This window comes from Armigeres subalbatus, chromosome 2 (assembly GCF_024139115.2).
Source record: "Armigeres subalbatus isolate Guangzhou_Male chromosome 2, GZ_Asu_2, whole genome shotgun sequence".
Classification (NCBI taxonomy): Eukaryota; Metazoa; Arthropoda; class Insecta; order Diptera; family Culicidae; genus Armigeres; species Armigeres subalbatus.
Window position 1 is genome coordinate 224,449,093 of NC_085140.1, and position 20,635 is coordinate 224,469,727.

The 20,635-nt window shown below is 40.5% G+C and overlaps 1 protein-coding gene across 5 annotated transcripts in view; it reads left to right on the plus strand.

Annotated features, from left to right (window-relative positions):
* Positions 1-20,635, plus strand: part of LOC134211763 (scavenger receptor class B member 1) — a 305,460-nt gene that overhangs the window by 179,632 nt on the left and 105,193 nt on the right. For all 5 annotated transcript variants that reach the window (XM_062688980.1, XM_062688976.1, XM_062688979.1 and 2 more), the window contains exon 8: positions 8,586-8,752. In XM_062688980.1, coding sequence (XP_062544964.1) covers positions 8,586-8,752 — 167 coding nt within the window. The remainder of the gene's footprint in view (positions 1-8,585; positions 8,753-20,635) is intronic.

Here is a 20,635-nt window from a genome sequence, read left to right on the forward strand (position 1 = left end):
TATATATATATATTTTAGCAATGGTAAACGGAAATCTGCATCCAGACACCTGAGGAGGTTAACTCAGGTAGTGTGGGGATGGGTATGTCCTGTAACTCTTACCCGACCCACTAAAACCAAAACCCTTTCGCCAGTTCGTACCCCCGGCCCGCAATTAAGTAATACATGGGGGTACGGGGTGGGTTGGGGCGGTGGAATATTGAAAACGCTCACGCCTATGCTAACGCACTTGACGTTAATACACATCTACTTCAAGGGTGGTAACCTCACCACCCGTCGATCGCAAGCTATGATAGTAGCCTAGCGGTCCGTATCATAATCTCACGTTGAGACGAGCACCCCGACAACAACCACCGCGCTTGAACCGCAATGACCTCTATATCTACATACGGAGGTCCCCGCAGCCCACCCGCGACATGTTGGTTGTCGGGGTGAGCAAAGTGTTCACTGCATCACAGGTGCCCTCACTGCATTCGTTGGTATTGTTCAAGACGCCACCAGCGCTGCAGTTTCGACATAATCTGTTGAGATGCTGTGTTCACTGCATTCCATATAACTTCCTCCCGACACATCCTCTCGACGAGGTTGTCCTGGGTTGTATCCATACCGCTAACAAGCAGCATGGCATTGCGTTCTACCTCGAATCGCGGGCATGCGAACATCACATGCTCTGCCGACTCTACCTCACCAACACATTATGAACACTCCGCAGAATCTGCGAAGCCAAACCTGTGTAGGATTTTTTTTAAAGCAACCATGTTCAGACAACACCTGTGTTAGGTGGAAGTTGACCTGACCATGTTTTCTATCGACCCAGTTGGACACATCCGGAATCAGTCTGTGGGTCCAACGACCTTTGACTGCGGTGTCCCATGCTCTTTGCCATTTGAGTAGCGAGGCTGCTCTCTGGACACGTCGCACTTGCACCGAGTCCCTTTCCTTGTAGCATTCCACATCTTCCTCTAGGAGTATGTCTATCGGCATCATCCCAGTTATAACACACACTGTCTCATATAATATGGTGCGATATGCGCTCGCGACTCGTAGGTACCTCAGCCGGTGCACTCTGTTCAGTTTCTTTACATTATACTCTGCCTTTAGTGTTATGGCCCATGCCGGTACGCCATAGCGAACGATAGACAATGCTACGCCCGCTATCAACCTACGCACTTGACTATGCACCGCCGATCTGTTGGACATCATTCGTGATAAAATTTTATCGCCAATGAAGCCCGCTGACATGCATAATCGACGTGGCTCGTAAAATTGAGCTTATCGTCGATCATCACGCCCAAATGCTTAAGAGACCTCACGGAGTTAACTGTGCAGGTCCCTACTCTTTACTTTACTCTTTACACTTTACTGGCAACACTGCCCGATAAGCTCACTGTGTTTACATTCTGTGCTGTTTTAAATCATTGATTCATCGCCTTCGATTGCTTCCAAAAACCTCTGCTCACCGATACGCCTGCATATAAACCGCCCTCCAATCGCCGCTTCATTAAGTACGACAATTGTGATCAGGTAGGATTGTGAAATTAATATATTTCCGAGTCGGCTCGAGTGTGGAAGAATCTGCTCAAACCCGCGCCATTGCCAATATTCCCACCTCGCCGCTCTCCCCCTGCATCACCTGTCGATCAAGCTAAAACCCACCACCGCCAATCGCTTACTGCACCAAACAAATCATCAAGCTGCGCACCGAATTAAAGTACTTGCATCTACCAACCTGTACCCACCATCCAAACATCAATAAATGCTCCTTTCGCTGCTGCTGTTCTCATTCATCCAAGCCGAAACACCCCATATCCTGGTCATCATACAACCATCGATCGTGAATTGCCATCTCCGATCAAGATCCGTACATTAGCAGCTTGTTTATATTTTGATCGTCGTCGCCGTGTTCGTGCTAGCCATTCAATACATGCGTTTTGTTGGCTGAAGAATATCAACATAGGTGAGATATATAAGTGTGTGAACCTTGTTAGTAGCCACTGTCATCCACAACCTGTCATCGGTGCTGTCTTGTCATCGCCCTGAACTAGTGGCGCCATCTGTTAGCCAGCATATGCATTAACTTTTAAGAGCATCTCCATCGTTCACTCTGTTTGGTCAAGTTGCATAAAGTGTAAGATGTCTCCGCTGGAAGTTTGTCATAGTTGCGCTTGCAGTTTGTCAACTGTAGAAGTTTCTTGCGGTGGTTTCTGCAAAGCAACTTTTCATTACAACTGCGCGGGCATTTCGGAAGATCTGTACAAGGAAATATGCGGCACATCTTCTATTTTCTGGATGTGTACAGGATGTCGCGACATAATGAGCAATGCTCGATTTAAAAACGCATTGGCATCTATGAATGCTGCCACGGTTGAACTGAAGGATACGTATCAAAAAATCGTCGAAGAAATAAAGAGTGAGATTAAGGACAGCCTGATCGCTGAGATCAGGCAAGAGATCAAAGGAGGTTTCAACAAGCTTTCGCCTGCGGTACTATCTCCCGTTCCACGGTTCAGGTTCGGTAAAAATAATACGCCGAAAAGAAGCCGTGATGACGAAGCTGCACCATTTGATCAACCGGCCAAAATTCTTCGCGGTGCCGGACCGTCAAACGCCAACGTATCATCAGCTTCTGTAGCACGATCAACTGAGAAGTTCTGGATCTATCTTTCGAAAATTTCACCTGATGTATCGGAAGCCGATGTCGAGAAACTTGCCAAGGATTGCTTGAATGTGGACGAAGCTACTGTGAAATCTCTGATACCGAGAGGCAAACAAGTGTCGACGCTGTCATTCATCTCTTTCAAGGTAGGAGTCAGTCTAGCATCGAAATCGAAAGCTATGGATCCTCTGTCATGGCCACAGGGGATCGAATTCCGCGAGTTCATTGACGATAATACCCGCACTCAGACTTTTTGGAAACCAGCCCAGAACGTGGATACTTGCCCTGTTATCAGCATTTAGAAGCTACCTCCGTTCGTGAAGTCTCTCCAGCTGTCGTATCTATTCTTCCTCATTCCTCTACCACTTGTTCTCCGCTCACCGTCTACTACCAAAACGTCCGTGGATTGAGGACAAAAACAAGCACTCTACTCAATTCACTGCTGTCCTGTGATTTTGATGTCATCGTATTCACAGAAACATGGCTCTATTCCGACATCTCGAACTCCGAACTGTCAAGCAACTACACCATCTACCGATGCGATAGAAACACTCGCACCAGTGTATTTCAGCGTGGAGGAGGTGTCCTAATCGCAGTGAGAGCCCAGCTGAATTCGAAAGCCGTATTTCTTGAAGGCAGCGATGATCTTGAGCAAGTTATTGTGAAAGTTATGCTACCACATGAGTCCATCTGTCTGTGTTGCATCTATATTAGACCGCGCAGTCCCGCCGATATTTACGCTAAGCACGGTGAATCCCTTGTGCGTCTCCTCGAGTTAGCTGACCCTCGTGATACCATGGCAGTCATGGGCGATTACAACCTTCCTAATTTGGCCTGGGAATTCGATGATGAAGTACATGGGTTTCTGCCTCTCAACGCCTCGTCGGAACAAGAACTTGCAGTAGTTGAGTCTTTACTACCCACAGGATTGCAGCAAATCAATGATTTGGTTAATGCGAATGGTAGGCTTCTCGATTTGGTTTTTGTCAGTGATTCTGATCGAATTGAGCTGCTTGCATCACCTGCTGCCATTTTGAAAGTCGATCCTTGCCACAAGCCATTTGTTTTGACGCTCGAATGTTCCTCTGAAGACTTGCAACCTCCGCATTCAGCGGCACGGAACGAATATAACTTGGCACGATGTGATTTTGATGCAATCAACGTTAGATTAGCTGCATTGGACTGCACGTGTTTGTCAAACCTCGAAACGGTGACTGTTTTTTATGACAATGTTTACCAAGTAATTCGTGACAATGTCCCGCTGAAAACCCGAAGAAAGTCTACAAAATGCCAACAACCATGGTGGAACCCGCAGCTGCGCAGACTACGGAACCGTCTACGCAAGGCCCGTAAACGTTATTTTCGTTCCAGGACAACTGAGAATAAGTATGCTGTTCAACTTGCGGAAGCTGAGTATAACAGCGTGCATGAAGTTCGTTTCCGTGAGTATATTGAACAAATGCAACGGAACCTCAAAAGAACCCTTCATCGTTCTGGTCTTTTGTGAATACTCGCAAAAGGTCAGCTGGTATTCCGAATAACGTCTTCTATGGTAATCATAATTCTTCCGCCGACAACACTTCTGCAAATCTGTTTGCTGAGTTCTTTCACAGTGTGTTTGAGTCAGACTACCATTCACCGCCACAACAGTATTTAGATGAGTTACAAAGCTTTAACATCCATCTACCGCAGCTAAACCTCAGTATTGACACGGTTTTTAACGCTCTTAATGCAGTTGACGTTTCGAAGGGACCTGGTCCAGATCAGATTCCACCGTCGTTCATAAAAAACTGTGCAGCCTCGCTGGCTGTCCCAGCCCTGACAATTTTCAACAGATCACTCGCGGATGGCGTGTTCCCTGATGCCTGGAAGCACGCATCAATTACACCGATCTTCAAATCCGGCAACATACATAACGTGGAAAATTATCGACCCATTTCGATCCTGAACTGTTTGGCCAAAGTACTAGAAAGACTGTTGCATGACAAGCTTTATCCAGCCGTTAAATCCGTTATATCTGAATTCCAGCATGGATTCATGCAAAACGTTCGACGATCTCTAATTTGATGAGCTTCACCAATAGTGTTATTGGATGCATCGAGAAGCGGCAACAAGTAGATGCTGTGTATATTGACTTTTCGAAAGCATTTGATAAAGTTCCGCATGATCTTGCTATTTTGAAACTGAACCGTCTTGGTCTACCGTCGTGGATCGTCAACTGGATTCATTCGTACCTGACTTCAAGAAAAGCCTTCGTCAAGGTTCGTGACGCCAGTTCCGATGAATTCGAGATTCCGTCTGGCGTTCCACAAGGGAGTCACCTAGGACCTTTAATTTTTGCGCTATTTATCAACGACGTTTGCGATCAGCTACACTCGTGCAAGCTGCTTTTTGCGGATGACCTGAAAATTTACCGAGTCGTGAAGTCAGCTTTAGATTGCTGTGCACTTCAAGCCGACATTGTGCGCTTATCATCGTGGTGTCAGATAAACGGAATGCAAGCCAACGCCACCAAATGTAGAATCATTACTTTTTCCCGTGTTCGCTCACCAATCAGATTTGACTATTCGATGGACCAGTCACCGCTTATGAGAGTTAACTCCATAAAGGATCTTGGCCTTACCTTGGACAGTAAGCTTCGGTTCAACGAGCACATCTCAAAGACAATCTCCAAAGCCAACACTATGCTTGGCTTCCTGCGCCGCAACTCTGCACAATTCGATGATGCTTATGCTCTGAAAACATTATACTGCTCATTGGTCCGAAGCATTCTTGAGTACGGAGTTCAAATATGGGCTCCTTACCATGCATCACGCATAGAAAGCATCCAGAATCGTTTTGTCAGATTCGCATTACGACAGCTGCCATGGACCAATCCCGCTAACCTGCCACCGTATGAGCACAGATGTACGCTCATTGGCTTGCAAACACTCTCCAAACGCCGAACGTATTTACAACGACTTTTTATTTTTGACATGATCCGTGATAACATTGACTGCAGTAGCGTGCTCCGGGAAATCAACTTCCACGCACCTAGCCGCCGATTACGCAATCCCCAATTGCTTTGGACCCCGGCGCACCGCACTGCTTACGGTTACAACAAACCACTTGACAGATGTTGTAGATTGTTTAACGATGTATGTGATATGTTTGATTATAATGTTAGTAAGCTTGTCTTCAAAAATAGGATTAAGATACTGTAGTCTGTGTGGTTTTGAACCAAAGATGAAATAAATAAATAGTCTGAATACTCTTATCCTCGCTTGCTGCACCCCATGGCGGTTATGCACCACCACGACTTCTGTCTTGTGATGTGCAAGGGACAACCGCCTCGAGTTCCACTCTGCCAATCGCGTATGAAGCCGTCAGCCGTCAGTCTGACTTCGTCGAAAGTGTCTCCTGTTACCTATAGCATTACATCATCCGCGAAGCCTTAAATTTTCACACCGGCCGAGAGACTTAAGCGTAATACTCCGTCTTACATAATATTCCACAGAACCGGTCCAAGGATCGATCCCTGTGGAACACCCGCAGACACTACGAACGACTTTTGACCAGCATCGGTGTCGTATATCAGCACCCTATTCTGAAAATAACTTTTCAGTATCCTGCACAGGTAATCCGGAACTCTCAATCGGTACAGGGAGTCAGCAATAGTTGCCCAGCTAGCATTGTTAAACGCATATTTTACATCAAGTGTAACCAATGCGCAGTATCTAATACCTTGCCTGTTCAAATCTCTCGCTATCTTGGCCGTATCCGTTACCGATCGTATTGCTTCGACGGTGGAACGACCTTTACGGAAGCCATACTGGTTGTTTGATAGCCCACCAGTACGCTCGGTATAGGTCGACAATCTGTTCCCTCTAGCAGCTTACCAGCTTCATCGAGGAGGCAAATCGGTGTGTATGCCGAAGGTTCTCCCGGGGATTTCCCAGCCTTGGGCAATAGCACCAATTTCTGTCGTTTCCAACGATCTGGAAAGTTTCCTTCATCCAGACAACGTTGGAGGCAGCTCCTGAACATATATGGAGCGGAAAGAATCGCGTGTTTAAGGGCCAGGTTCGGAATAGCATCCGGACCCGGCGCCTTATTGACCTTAAAAACTCTTGCGGTTTCGATAAGCTCTTCGATAGTCACTAACGGAACCACGTCAACCAACCTATACGGTGTATCAGGTCAGTCTGGTGAATCAGGCTTCGGGAACAGCCCTTCAACGATCCTAGCTAACATCTCCAGTGATCTCATAGGAGACATCGGCATAGCTTTTATCGTCAGACTTGACAATGATCGCTTCGCCTCTGTATTTCCGCTTACCGTTGCCATTGGAAGGCGCACCCTTTGCAACACCGGCTCTACCCTTCTTAGCAGATGTAAGTTCCACCTGCCTCCTTGCCTGCGGCTTCTTTCGTCGTCGCTTCGTCCAGGGTTGTTCATCGTACCGGCGAACTTTAGTTGCCCTCCTAGGTGGAAACACTGACTTCCTCTGTTCCTTAGGTTCGGCAATTTGCACGACCCTTTCCCGGCGACCCTTTCAGTGAGGTGACGAATCTTTGATTCAACCTCCTCACTGACCTTCGCCGCCTGCTTTATCGCCAACTCCTTTTCCTCAGTAAGAAGGCGAATCTTCCGCTCTGCCTCATTACTGGCCTCTAATAGGGACCTCCACTCCGACCTCGCCTCTACCACCACCAAGCAGAGGGTTAGTACGGCTTGTTTGAAGTCCCTACTATATCTCCAACGGTTGTCCAGAAATGACAAAATCACGTCCGTAATGTCCGTGATCACCTCCATTTTCTGGAAAACCGCCTTCCTCGTGGCTGGTCATCAACGACTTTATGACCCAGGTTAGAGTAGGGCCGTCCATTTTTACATCAACCGGCACATCCTCAGACCGACCACGAGCCTCCCCGTTGCCTTCCCCCGGCGATATTTGGGGTGACCTATTAAGGCCACTTCATCTGGTGAAAGGATTCTACTTTTTGCCAGACCCGCCATCATCCTCAACGGTATTTTTGTTTGAATTTGAAAAAATCATTGCTTTTGGGTCCCCCTTACGGCTGCTGTAGAATCCTGCTGGAGTAGTCGCCTATTGTGATCCCATGGTTATCTATACATACCTTGCGGCATGCAGGGAGGCCATGCAAGGGTCGACACTTGCGTGTTCAGAGCCAGATCAGCCCAAGTCAGGAATGTACATCTGAGCCTTCTTCCACGCAGTTGGTCAGACTGGTGGGTGCGCGAGAAGTGGCTGTCAACTGGCACTCTGTCAGTTTAGTGACAATTTTCCAAGAGACTATGTTCCTCTTACTGCATACTGATTGATATCAGTGGTGCAATTTATCAACAATGCCTGCTGAGTGTGATTCTTTTGTTTTGTATTTTTATCTGCTCCTCTTTGCCTATGACGGTGCCTTTCAGTCAGAATGACAAAGCAGGAGTAGCTTAGCAAACTCGGTTTGCCAGCAGCGGGCTGAAGCTGATGATCATTCGGCACAAATTTCCTGTCATTGTCTTTCAAGTGATAGTATTCACCCATGCATTTATATAGGGCCATCGCATTCACACAGCAGCGAGTGAACTGAATAGACTGTCAGTGCGGGCTGCGTGTGCAATGAGAAGAGAGGTCGTTTGTTTACTTTATCTTTGATTGTTGCTGCTAACCATTTTCAGTTTTCACTGCTAGGAAGTGAGTGTGAAGAGGGAATGGTATCAATATCCAACAAATTTCAGTCACTGAGATTGAGAATTCGCACCCCTGATTGATATAAAGGGATATAGGTATCAACATTTACTCTTTTTAATCCCTTTCCAAAATTTGTTCTGATGTTAAAATGGGCCAAATAGATCAGGGCCGGTCATGAATTGTCCAGCAGTTGTAAAATTAGATCGTTAACCATTATAATATTTTTCTCAAACTATATTTCAGGGGAATGTCTTGCCAGAGGCCTCATAGATGTCACAGACTGTTACTATGGATTTCCTATTGCGCTCAGTTATCCACATTTCTACGACGGTGACCCCGCACTTCTCACTAAAATACGTGGATTACATCCCAACGAATCGCTTCATAGCAGTTATTTTATGATAAATTCAGTAAGTATAACTCTACCACTTCTACCATTCATTCACGGAATACATATTAGTCTGCGATTTTTGTTTTTGTTACCGATTTTTGTGTTTGTTGAAGCAAAAAGATATAGACAGCTAGGGGAACTGTACCGGTTTTGGCCATGTTCCTAATTTGGCCAATTTTGCGAATAACTCCAAAAATAAAGCAATTCTCAAGGGTATTATTAGTTCCAACAAGAGATATATCCCTCACGCTTCAACTCTGCTTTCAACTGATCGATTATTTTGGAAAACTATGTATTTTTCAGGGTTGGCCAAATTAGGCACTAAGTTGGCCAAAACCGGTGCACTTCCCTTATGTAGTTTTAAACTTGTAATAAAATGTAATGAGAAGAACATCACGAGAAAGGAAATATCAGACTGCTGCGCTGTGTGATTGTATTTTCGCTTTGATGCAATTTTTCATACTACCCGACGCTATTTTAATTACATCAATAGGGTAACCGTACCCTCAGAAGAGGTTTTTCCCTTCTTTTTTTTTTGATTGATTGATATTTGTTTATTGACGTTATTCCAACGAACCTGTGCGGTCTTATTTAAACTTAACTATATTTTAATAACTAATTGAGTATACTTTGAATACAAATGTAACATAGATTGACAAACTGATACGGAGTTACGACTAATAGAAACACAGTGGAGGAATAGAACAACACATGATTTAGCAATAACAATATTTTAACATAGGTTAGATGTACCAGATGTGGCTATAGCACCAATTGTCGCACTAGTGCTTTATATGCCAAATGGCCAATCAAATCACCGCAAACCAAGTTCATATCGATAAAATTCATATGATACGATAAAACCTTTGATCTTCTCCAAAACAAGCAAAGCATAATTGTAAAAATTGATTTTGCTTAATTTTTGACGTCCTTTGCACCAGTTGTCACACTAGTGGTCCCTATTTGGCCAATCCCATAAGAAAACAATGGGATTTGCCAAGTAAGGAATTAAAATTAAGAATAGTGCCACAACTGGTTTTCTCAGCTGTTCTAAGGAGCATGAAGTAAAACCTTTTGCTTGATATATAAAGTCCACCCACATGCCTTTTACTTATTTTTTTTAATAGTTCTAGAGTGCTTTGAGAATAGGTCGTATGTGCAAAAGAGAGTCTCTCTTTGCCTCCATTCTCTTTCGATTATTACAGATCTATAATAAAGTTTACTTCAGATTTCTTGGCAGATATCTAAAGATTATAGCTTTATCTAGCGTTCTGAAGTGAAAATGTGGCAAAATATGCAAAACTAGCTTATGTACAAGCGAAAGAGAGCGTGAACGAAGAGAGCCTCTCTTTTGCACATACGACCTATTCTCAAAGCAATCTAGAGTTGTTCTTACACTGAACAAAATCCTCCGCCTGAAACTGTGTGATAGTTGATATGCTCACGCCCTTTAACGATATGCAGACAGATACTGGATGATGGTCATACGGTCGGAGCTCATGTCAGATGACAATCAACCAAATGAGAGTAATTCAATTTTGGTTAAAATGTTAAATTGAATATGAAATGCATTCATTTTGAAAACCGTGTGCTGATGAATCGGAACACGAGTGATATGTTGTTTAATTTTCGTTTATAAATCTGATGAAATATACATGAAAATAGAATTGGTTGTGTTTTTGGATAATTCGATTTGTAATTAAATTGTTTAATCTCCCTCTCAATATTTATTTATTTCGCATCATAATAAACATAACACAATACAAAAAACAATACTTTACAATGTGCACAACGGATATTCAAAAAAAAATCGGTTTTCTCGCATCAAATGTTCTCACGTTCCGTTTTTGTTGAACACGGGAAAAAACACAACTCGCCACATCCACGTTTTGCGATTCAACACCACAGGCTCCATTTTGGTGTATATATTTGAACGGCAACATATGTTGGAATGAAGCGGCAGTAGCATCCCTGCTCTGTGTGATTTCCGGCATCCGGTACACCCGTAATAGTAGACCTCGTCACAGACCACGACATCCGGAGGATTCCGTGTGTTTTTTCAGCGTTTCTGTTTATTGTGAAGCAATTAAATTGATAATACGAGCTCTTATAAATTTACTTACTGCAATTCTATAGTATCCTTTTTAAAAATTATAGCTTGAATATTTATTTCGAAGCGAATCTCCTTCTCTCTGCTTTGCCACTCGCGTGCTTCTACTCGATACAAAACAATGTGTTTTGTATCGAGTAGTAGTATATCCATCTAGTAGTTGAACTCACTGCATGAATTTTATTTGATTGCTAAAAATTGTGAAACATAAAAGAGCAGATTACACATCCATCACATCACATAAAAATCCTGATGAATCCACCTAGTGGTATTGGTGCCTTTCTCGTGCAAAAAGTATCAAAAAATATGAGTAAGTGATTTTTAGCTTGTTTTGCGCATAAAAAACAGTATTTTGGGCTTAACTTCTGATCCCATATAATATGTAAATAAGGTGGACCACTCTTATATGATTGTATGACAATTCCCCGAAAACCAATTCCCCGAATGCAATTTCCCCGAATGTAATTTCCCCGAAGGTAACAATTCCCCGAATGTAACAATTCCTCGAATGTAACATTTCCCCGAATGGAACAATTCCCCGAAAATAAAATACCTGCAAACACATCTTCGCAATCGACTGTATGCGTCCGAAAAAGCAGTGTTTGAAGATACATTCAAGAGTGTCTTATTGGAAATTATCAGCTGAATAGCCTCTGGTAGTATGTGTAGTTCTTGATCCTCCAAGATGTGTTGTTGAATTACAAAGATATCAGAGTACAGTGTTAACTAAGGTAGTTTTTTTTTCCTAAAATAGTATCAAACTGCAATTCTGAATGAAAGCCTTTTGGTAAATATTTTTCCTATCTTCGGAATCATACTCCTGTCCTGCATATACCTTCTTCAAATATATAAGTCAATGGTGGATGTGAATCCTTGTAAACAAAAATAATGCGTTTGCCCGGAAAGAGGCAATGGTGAATGTGATTCCTCCTTTAAAAAGAATGCATCTGCTCGGAACAATGCAATGGTAAATGTGTCCCTTCTTAATGAGAATAAGGACTAATCTGATCTCTTATTTTGATGCAGTCGAATTTGGCCATAATAAGAAAAAAATAAGATCCCTTATTACGCAATATGTATTAAATGTATTATATTTCACCGAAAAACATTTTGCCGAATTTATTTTCTCAACATTAGGCGGTCTGTAACTTTCGCGGTGTGACATTTGATGGATTGTACCTTTTTCAGAATGACCTTTGGAAGAATGCCGTTTTTTCAGAATGTTATATTGAACAAATAAGCATTTTCTTAGATAAGTGTGGTGTAATATAACAGCAGTTTTGAAACTTATAATTGCTTCATATCAATCATTTATTATACCTGGCAAGCATGGTACTTGCTTAGTAAACGAGTTATCTCCTCTTTTTGCTATATTGCGGACAGAATTTCTGTCCCGGGAGACCTTAATTTAAAGAAGGCATTATCTCCTCCATTCTCATTACACCGGACAGACGCGATCATTTAAAGAAGGCGTTGTTTCATTTTTTCACTTTATTCCAGACAAACGAGTTCATTTAAAGAAGGGACTATCTATCCTCTTTGCCTTATATCGGACAAATGTGTTCATTTGAGGAAGACATTATCACTTTCTTTCCCCTAATACCGGGCGATGCTATCATCTGAAGAGGGAATTATCTCCTACCGTCATCTTATACCGGACAAACGCGTTCATTTCAAGAAGACATTCCCACAGTTATCGCAAGCTTTCCGGTATCTGCCAGTTGCATGAATGTCTTGTGTAGCAAGTACAATGGATGCACTGTGCACAAGGAGCCGAAAATGCTTCTCATCCTGAAGCATCTTAGGCCACACCGAGAATCGAACTCGCATCCTCCGGATCGGCAATCATACGACTTTGCTCGCATGGCTTACTCAATACCCATCGCCTTGTGCCTCACTCAAAAAGAAGGGAGATGCATTCGGGGAAATGTTACATTCGTTGAATTGTTACGTTCGGGGAAATGTTACATTCGGGGAAATGTTACATTCGGGGAATTGTTATTCGGAGAAATTGCATTCGGGGAAATTGCATTCGGGGAATTGTTATTCGGGGAATTGTCGTACAATCCTATTATATGAAAACATTCAAAACCATTTTTTCGAGACGTGTACCTCTGAAAATAAAGTTTTTTGCTCCCACATTCCGGTAGTTCCGAACACATAATAAAATCACCCGCGGTTTTAGGGAGCCTCTTCACAATAAGGTAAAGATTATAAATGTGACTAATGAGCGGGATTGAATGACTATAGCGCCACATACAGATTAAAAAGTGAAAAGTATGCATTTTCCCATATTTTGAGTCGTTTTTTCCATATAAACTCCACGCTTGTTTGAGCATCCACTTAGACTTGACGGATCTGGCTGAAATTTTTACAGTAGCTTCTGGGAGCAAAAATCTTTATTTTCACTGGGTATACGTATCGAAAAAAATGGTTTTGAATGTTTTCATATAAGAGTGGTCCACCTCTGTGTTCGTTCATGAATATAAAAAACCCAGCGACTGTGACTCTGAAGAAGTCCTTGAATACAATAAAGCAAAGTATGACAACATAACACATAAGCTAAGTAGATTTAACTGGAAGCAAATTTTAGAGAATGAAGGTAATATTGAATCTTCCGTTGATGTCTTTTATAACATTATTTTTGATATTATTATTGACGAGGTCCCAAAAAGAAGAAAACAACGGAGCGGAAATTCAAAATATCCAATTTGGTACAATAGGCAAATAAAAAAATTAAAGAATCGCAAACAAAAATTACATAAAACTTACAAGCTAGACAAGACGAATGAAAATTTGGAAAAATATTTGAACATCTGCGATCAATTAAAATTAGCAATTGATGTAGCATTTGAAGAACACAACACGAAAACAGAAAACGAAATAAAGTCATGTCCAAAGAACTTCTTCAATTACGTAAAATCAAAATTAAAATCAGACAATTTTCCGTCAACCATGTATTTAGACGAACGCGTCGGTAATTGCTCGGAAGATATCTGTAATCTTTTTGGAGATTTCTTCCAAGAAATATACACCACCTTTTCGATCGCGACCTAGATTTTTTTGCGCCTTTCCCACAATTCGCTAGGGATATCGGTGTTAATCAGATCATGGTGAACGATATTCTAAACGCTTTAAAAAATTTAGATGCATCTAAAGGCCCTGGTCCTGACGGTATTCCACCGATATTTAGGAAGAGAGATATTTAGGAAGAGCTGACTGCACCTTTGTTTTGGCTCTTCAGATTGTCATTGGAATCCGGAAATTTTCCCAGGGTATGGAAAAGCTCCTATCTTGTGCCTATCTTCAAATCAGGCAAAAAATCTGACATTCGTAATTACCGTGGAATAGCCATTATCTCTTGCATTCCCAAGCTTTTTTTTATCAATGAAAAATTATTTTCACAACTTAAAAACAGAATTACGAAGAAGCAGCATGGATTTTTCAAAGGTCGCTCTACCGCTACAAATTTAATAGAATTCATTGACTATTCTCTTAATGCAATGTGGTAACTACGTGGAAGCTCTATACACTGACTTTAGCAAGGCGTTTGATCGCATTGACATTCCAATGTTACTCTTCAAATTGCAAAAAATTGGAATTGAGCCAGGACTCCTTAGATGGCTTGAATCTTATCTCACAGACCGGCAACAAATAATAAAATTTAACGGAAAGAAATCCAATCCCATTCAAGTCACTTCAGGAGTTCCACAAGGCTCTCATCTTGGCCCTCTTTTATTTATATTATATGTAAATGACATTACCTTCATTCTCAAAAATATAAAGATTTTAATTTATGCCGATGACATAAAGCTATTTATGGAAATAAAAAATGAAGACGACATAATCATATTCCAGAATGAAATACACATGTTCTATACATGGTGCAGAAAAAGCCTATTGCAACTGAATGTTAAGAAATGCAACATAATATCATTCAGCAGAAAAAGAATAACACCAAATACACAAATTGTATTAGGGAACAATACTGTAGAAAGACACGAAAGAGTTAGGGATTTAGGAGTGATTTTAGATTCGAAACTAACTCTTGTTGATCACTATAACACAATCACCCACAAAGCTAATAATATGCTAGGCTTTATCAAGCGTTTTTGCTTCAACTTTCAGGATCCCTACACAATCAAAACACTATATATTTCATATGTACGATCTATACTGGAATATTGTAGCATTGTGTGGTCGCCTTATACAACCACACATGAAGAAAGAATAGAGTCAGTACAAAAACAATTTCTATTATACGCTCTTCGTAAAGTAGGTTGGACGTCATTTCCTTTTCCATCTTATGAAGCACGTTGCATGCTTATAAATATACAAACTTTGAAAGAGCGTCGAGAATGTGTAACGGTTTCATTTGTTAACGATATAGTTTCTCAACGTGTTGATTCAACTGAAATTTTATCGAAATTTAACTTTTACGTACCTTTTCGGCTACTTCGACATAGAACATTATTTTTAACCAACCACTGCCGAACAAATTACGCCAAATTTGGGCCTCTCAACCGAATGATGGCTGTTTACAATCAACACTGCGAAACTATTGACTTAACTACCTTTTACTCATTAATGGGTAAAGTCATCTAACCGTGTATAACAGACATCACTTCAATTCGTCGAGCTGAGTCGATTGATATATAATACTATGGGTCTCCGAGCCTTCTATCGAAAGTTTGGTTTTGGAGTGATCATATCAAGACAAAATTTTCAAAACGACTTATCTGCTTTTGTAAACAAAGTTTCAAACGACGATTTGACGAATCTGATAGCTCTCCCACGCAAACCAATACCATCAATAGGTAGCTGAAGGATTCCGAATGAAGCCTTTACGTACACTTAGAGTGAAATCAGTAGTGATTCAGTTTCATTCTAAATTTTCGACCACTATTCTAGTTTGAATCTGGAGCAAAATGGAACAAACTCGCTGGTTTCCCCAGCAGTGTTCCATTCATGTTTTTCAAATTTTAAATTTAATGAAATCATTATGTTGCTGCCAAGAAAGCGCCGTAACTGCAAAGTGAATTGATCTGTAGATAAAATGACACGTTCGAACACCAAAACATTGAAAAATATTTGAATCTCGTGATTCATTCGTGGTTCAAATCTGCAGAAAATAGAACGGAGCGTTATACCAGTTTTGGTTTTTTGACAGTAGACTGGTATAAAAAATGAATCTACAACAGCTGCTGGAAAAAATATTGTTTCAGATTCATATTCAAACTGACAGCCCCGAACGATTTGAATCACTGCTGATTTTACTCTTATAGTATACGAGAAAAGAAACAATTGAAAAGCGAAATAACACCTGTTTGTTCCATAAAACGCGTCGGTCACGTATTGTCATCTGATCATACACTCAGTTGCTAAGAAACATTTATTGGTGTCTCTTTCAATTTCCTTCATAAGCAGGATTACTCATAGTTTTGAAAGAGACGGCACTAAAATTTTACTCAGTAACTGAGTAGATGAAAGTTAGCGTGTACACTATTAATACTCCATTGCACAGTGACGTCACGCACGACTTTTGACAGGTATTGGTCCTGCTGTTTACAGACGACTTTATTTTAACTTTGAGATACTTCTATCATTCTTTGAATTTTCTGATCGATAATTACCTAAACTTATCGATAATTACCAATATTTGAATGCGGAATGTACGGAATGTCTTCAACATCGTGAAATATGCAGATTTAATTTGAATCAAAAAAGTTCTAAGTCCGAAACGTAAACAACAGGACCAGTACCTGTCAAAATAGTGAGGTTAGGTTTGCCGCGCGCAATGACCTATAGGAGTAAATTCGTCAATATGAGCGCATCGACTGGTAAACAAACACATTTCGATAATTCGATTTAGAGAGTTTGAATGAGTGTGATTGATCCGCTAAATGCCGTAGGAATTTGGGCCGTATCTAGCACATTACCACTAGGGTAACTTAACGTAATACGGGAAGCAGTAACAATCATCAAATCATCATCATTTTTATCAGTGACTGCTAATCTTTTTGCCGTAGGACTTACGTCTTTCTTTACTATACTGGGTGTCATTTAGATTTTTGGACATCGAGAGCATTACGCTGGAAGGGAAGATTTCTAACGTTGTTAGTGCCTTTATCTTTCGATGGATTTTGAAGATTTATATATCAATCGACTTGGATACTCTCCAGCAATTTGTCTATTTCATTGAAACTTAAGATTATTAACGATAAGCTAATGAAAATTTCAATTCTTGTCAAGGCCAGCAAAAATTTCATATGTAACCAATCCCGTGCATTCCTAACACGGACATCAGAATGCGGTATGTCACGAACCTTCGGGTCCACCGCAAGATTTTCTTTGTGTAAAAGAAGCAGTGCCTGCCGTGTGCGAGTCATTACAATTTGTGATAGCAGCGCGTACTGACGTGCTTTTTGCTCGCGCATTTTTCGTTTCGTTCGTTCGTTCGCTGTGTTTACCTACACAGCATGCAGTCGCCAGCGGTACAACTGCCGGTGGGTCTACGAATATGCATGAAAAAAGTGGGCGCATTTTTTTGTCATTCTGTGCTTGATGATGGTCGGATGCAGTGGTGTCGGTTGCGATGGATGCGATTCGCGAAGTCGAAGCAAAATTTTTCACACAAACAATGACAGTTCTTTATGGGTTTTTACAGTAGAGCAACAGAGAGGAGGAGATGGCGGCCATGTTTCACTCAAACTCTGACAGATAGCAATGAGATTTCCCATAGGAGGGAAGAGCAGAATTTGCTTCGACTTCGCGAATCGCTCGGAGTTCACGGCTAGAGGCCGATGGTGGCTTAGGCAGCGAGGGTGGATGCGAGCAGCGGTGGTGGCAGCGGTGGTGGATGAAGAAGAATAAAATTAGAGAGATTTGGTCTGCTTATCCACGAAAAGTGATTGGTTTTATAATTCACATGATGATGGGTACGAGTCATTGCATATGCCTGACCATATATTGTTATGCTTGGTACTAAACGACACGTACATTAAAACATGGTTATACTATAACAGTTCTGATTCCCTGTTCTGTAAAAAAATCAACTACACTGATGAAAATTAAAAATTTGATTAAAATAATTACTTTCATTTATTCGCAAAAGGCATTAGCAATGGACCAATCAATAAGCAAAAACTGCCGCTATGAAATGAACAGATTGCGCCACCGTAGACATGTTCTGTCAAACACACATGAATAGAAATATGAGTATACAGTGCCGCCTTTGTTTTGATGCGGTGAGTGCAAAATGAGTTACCTTCATTGATCCATTGAAGATGCACAATCAGCAATAATCATATCCATTTTAGATTACAAAATTTCGCTGTTTTGCATGTAAATGTTTCAAAAAAGTCTGCAAAAAATAATTTCCTTATTATTCTTATTATCTTACTATCATTTTCTGAGAAATTATATTATTAAACTTTACGTAGACTCGGAGTTTGAAATCAAAACATTAAATAGTTTTTTGTTGACGTATTGGCAGTACCTCCTCTATTTTAGTAGGGTTACTGCTCATTGACTTGTTTCTGTGAACTTTTCAGCATAAGCACGCATGTTAGCAAAAAGAAGCAACGAAATTGGTGCTGTATTTCTTTGTTTGGAAAACGGGACAGTTACCCTAAAATAGCACATTTTGCCCAAATCTGAAAATTTTATTAATAGAAATTTCTAACTTCAAATACTATTATCAATAAGAAATCTATAAATGCGCTAGATTTGCTTGTGTTGATAAGGGCTTAATAGTTAGAAACAAAGCAATTCTAATTATGTATTTAATTATTAGTTTTATTTCCAAAAGTTTCGAATAATCAAATTGCTAATAATTCTACACAGCATGGAAGTTGTCGTTACCAATATCAATACCTATAATCCAACTCCATAGATTCAAAAGTTAGAAGTTAAATGTAAATACTTTATTTATTGTACATGGTTTTCAACATATAAATTGCACAGACTGATTGTTTGACTTAATCCTATTTTTAAAAACTAATTTGGTAACATTAAAGTCGAAAAAACAACACACTTCGTTGAATAGTCTGCAGCATAAGTCCAAAGGATTATTTTGACCGTAATGTGTGCGGTGGCCACGGATCCATAACAGTTGACGAGACGGTACATGAAATCTAACATTCTCCAGGGGCCTGTAGCATAATCGAAATTTAACTAATAATATTAGTAGAGTAGCTTGTAACTTGTATTTTTATGTTGCATAATGAATCTACAAGTATGAATTTACAAGACTAATATTACAAGTAAACCGCACTAATAATATTAGTGGAATTTACAAGTTACTGTTGCATAAAGAAAATACAAGTAGAAATTATTAGCGTTAGCTTGTAGTTTCTTTTACAAGTATGAATGGTGCTGTAATTTAATTTACAAGTAGCTTTTATTTTATTATTTAAGCTGTGCAAAGCAATTATGCATCGTTTAATTGTTTTTAACGACTTAACAGAGAAAGAAACTATTATTCTAGTTGCTTCAAATTACCATATAATGAAATACTGTGCACTAAGAATAAATTTCTCGTTCCGATATAACACTGAGAATTATGAAAATTTTCAAATAACTTTGGATATAGTAGAAGTACTTTAAGTGCTGACATCAAGTATTCAAATGGAGGAGCGCTAAAGATCATATAATTATACGGTACACAGAAACCCAAAAAAAACTCAAAAGTGGGTCGTTTTAGCTCAAATCCGTACTTTGGACCAATAACCCAATTTTGAGTGAAATGAGTTTCCTAACGCTTAGTTTAACTTAATCCACTTAAAACATATTAACCAAAGCTGAGTTTAGTTTACCCAAAGTTGACTTTATTCATCTCAAAATTGAGAATATATTAATTTACTGAAATGTGTTAAGTCAATCCCAAAGTCCACATAAAAACGACTCCAGTGTGCATTACATTGGCTTGGTTAAAAATGCCAATACCACGAAGCCGGCTTAAACTGCGAATCAATAAATTTACAGAGAGTGTTCCGTGCATACCTATCGCAGTCAAAATATATATTCTATCCACAAATTTGCAAATAAACGTAAACAAACTGTGTACCTCCGCATTGACAGTAAACTGTCGGATGAATTTTGACAGGTAAATGAACCTGACGGACTTGTAATTTCAACCTTACTAATAATACAAGTACTAATATTATTAGTTGGCAAAACATTATTATGCGACGCAAATTACAAGTACTTGTAATTTATCGACTTGTAACTTGTAACTTGTAGCTAATATTATTAGTCTGATTATGCTACAGGGCCCAGGATGTAACGGCAGTCGATGTTGCACGTTATGACGTCGAAAATAAACATCCTCTGAAGCATCACTCGACGGTCTGCCAATGGTTGCACGTCAATCAAAGCACAACGATTTCGGTATGGAGGCAGGTTTGATGGTTCGTTCCATGGTAAGCGGCGCAAGGCGTCGTTGATGAAGCGTTTTTGTATTCTCTCGATGCGTTCAATGTGAACGGAATGATACGGAGCCCAGATTTGCACTCCATACTCCAGTATGCTTCGAATTAATGCACAATATAATGATTTGAGAGCATGGACAGCATCGAACTGTGCTGTATTCCGCCGTAAGAATCCAAGCATAGCATTGGCCTTAGCGATGGTAACTGATAAATGTTCCGTAAAACGAAGCTTACTGTCGAGAACGATTCCAAGGTCTTTGATCGATGTAAACCTCTGAAGCGCTGTGTGATTCAGACAATAGTCATAGGTTATAGAAGATCGGCAACGAGTGAATGTTAAGGCTTTGCATACCATTGATCT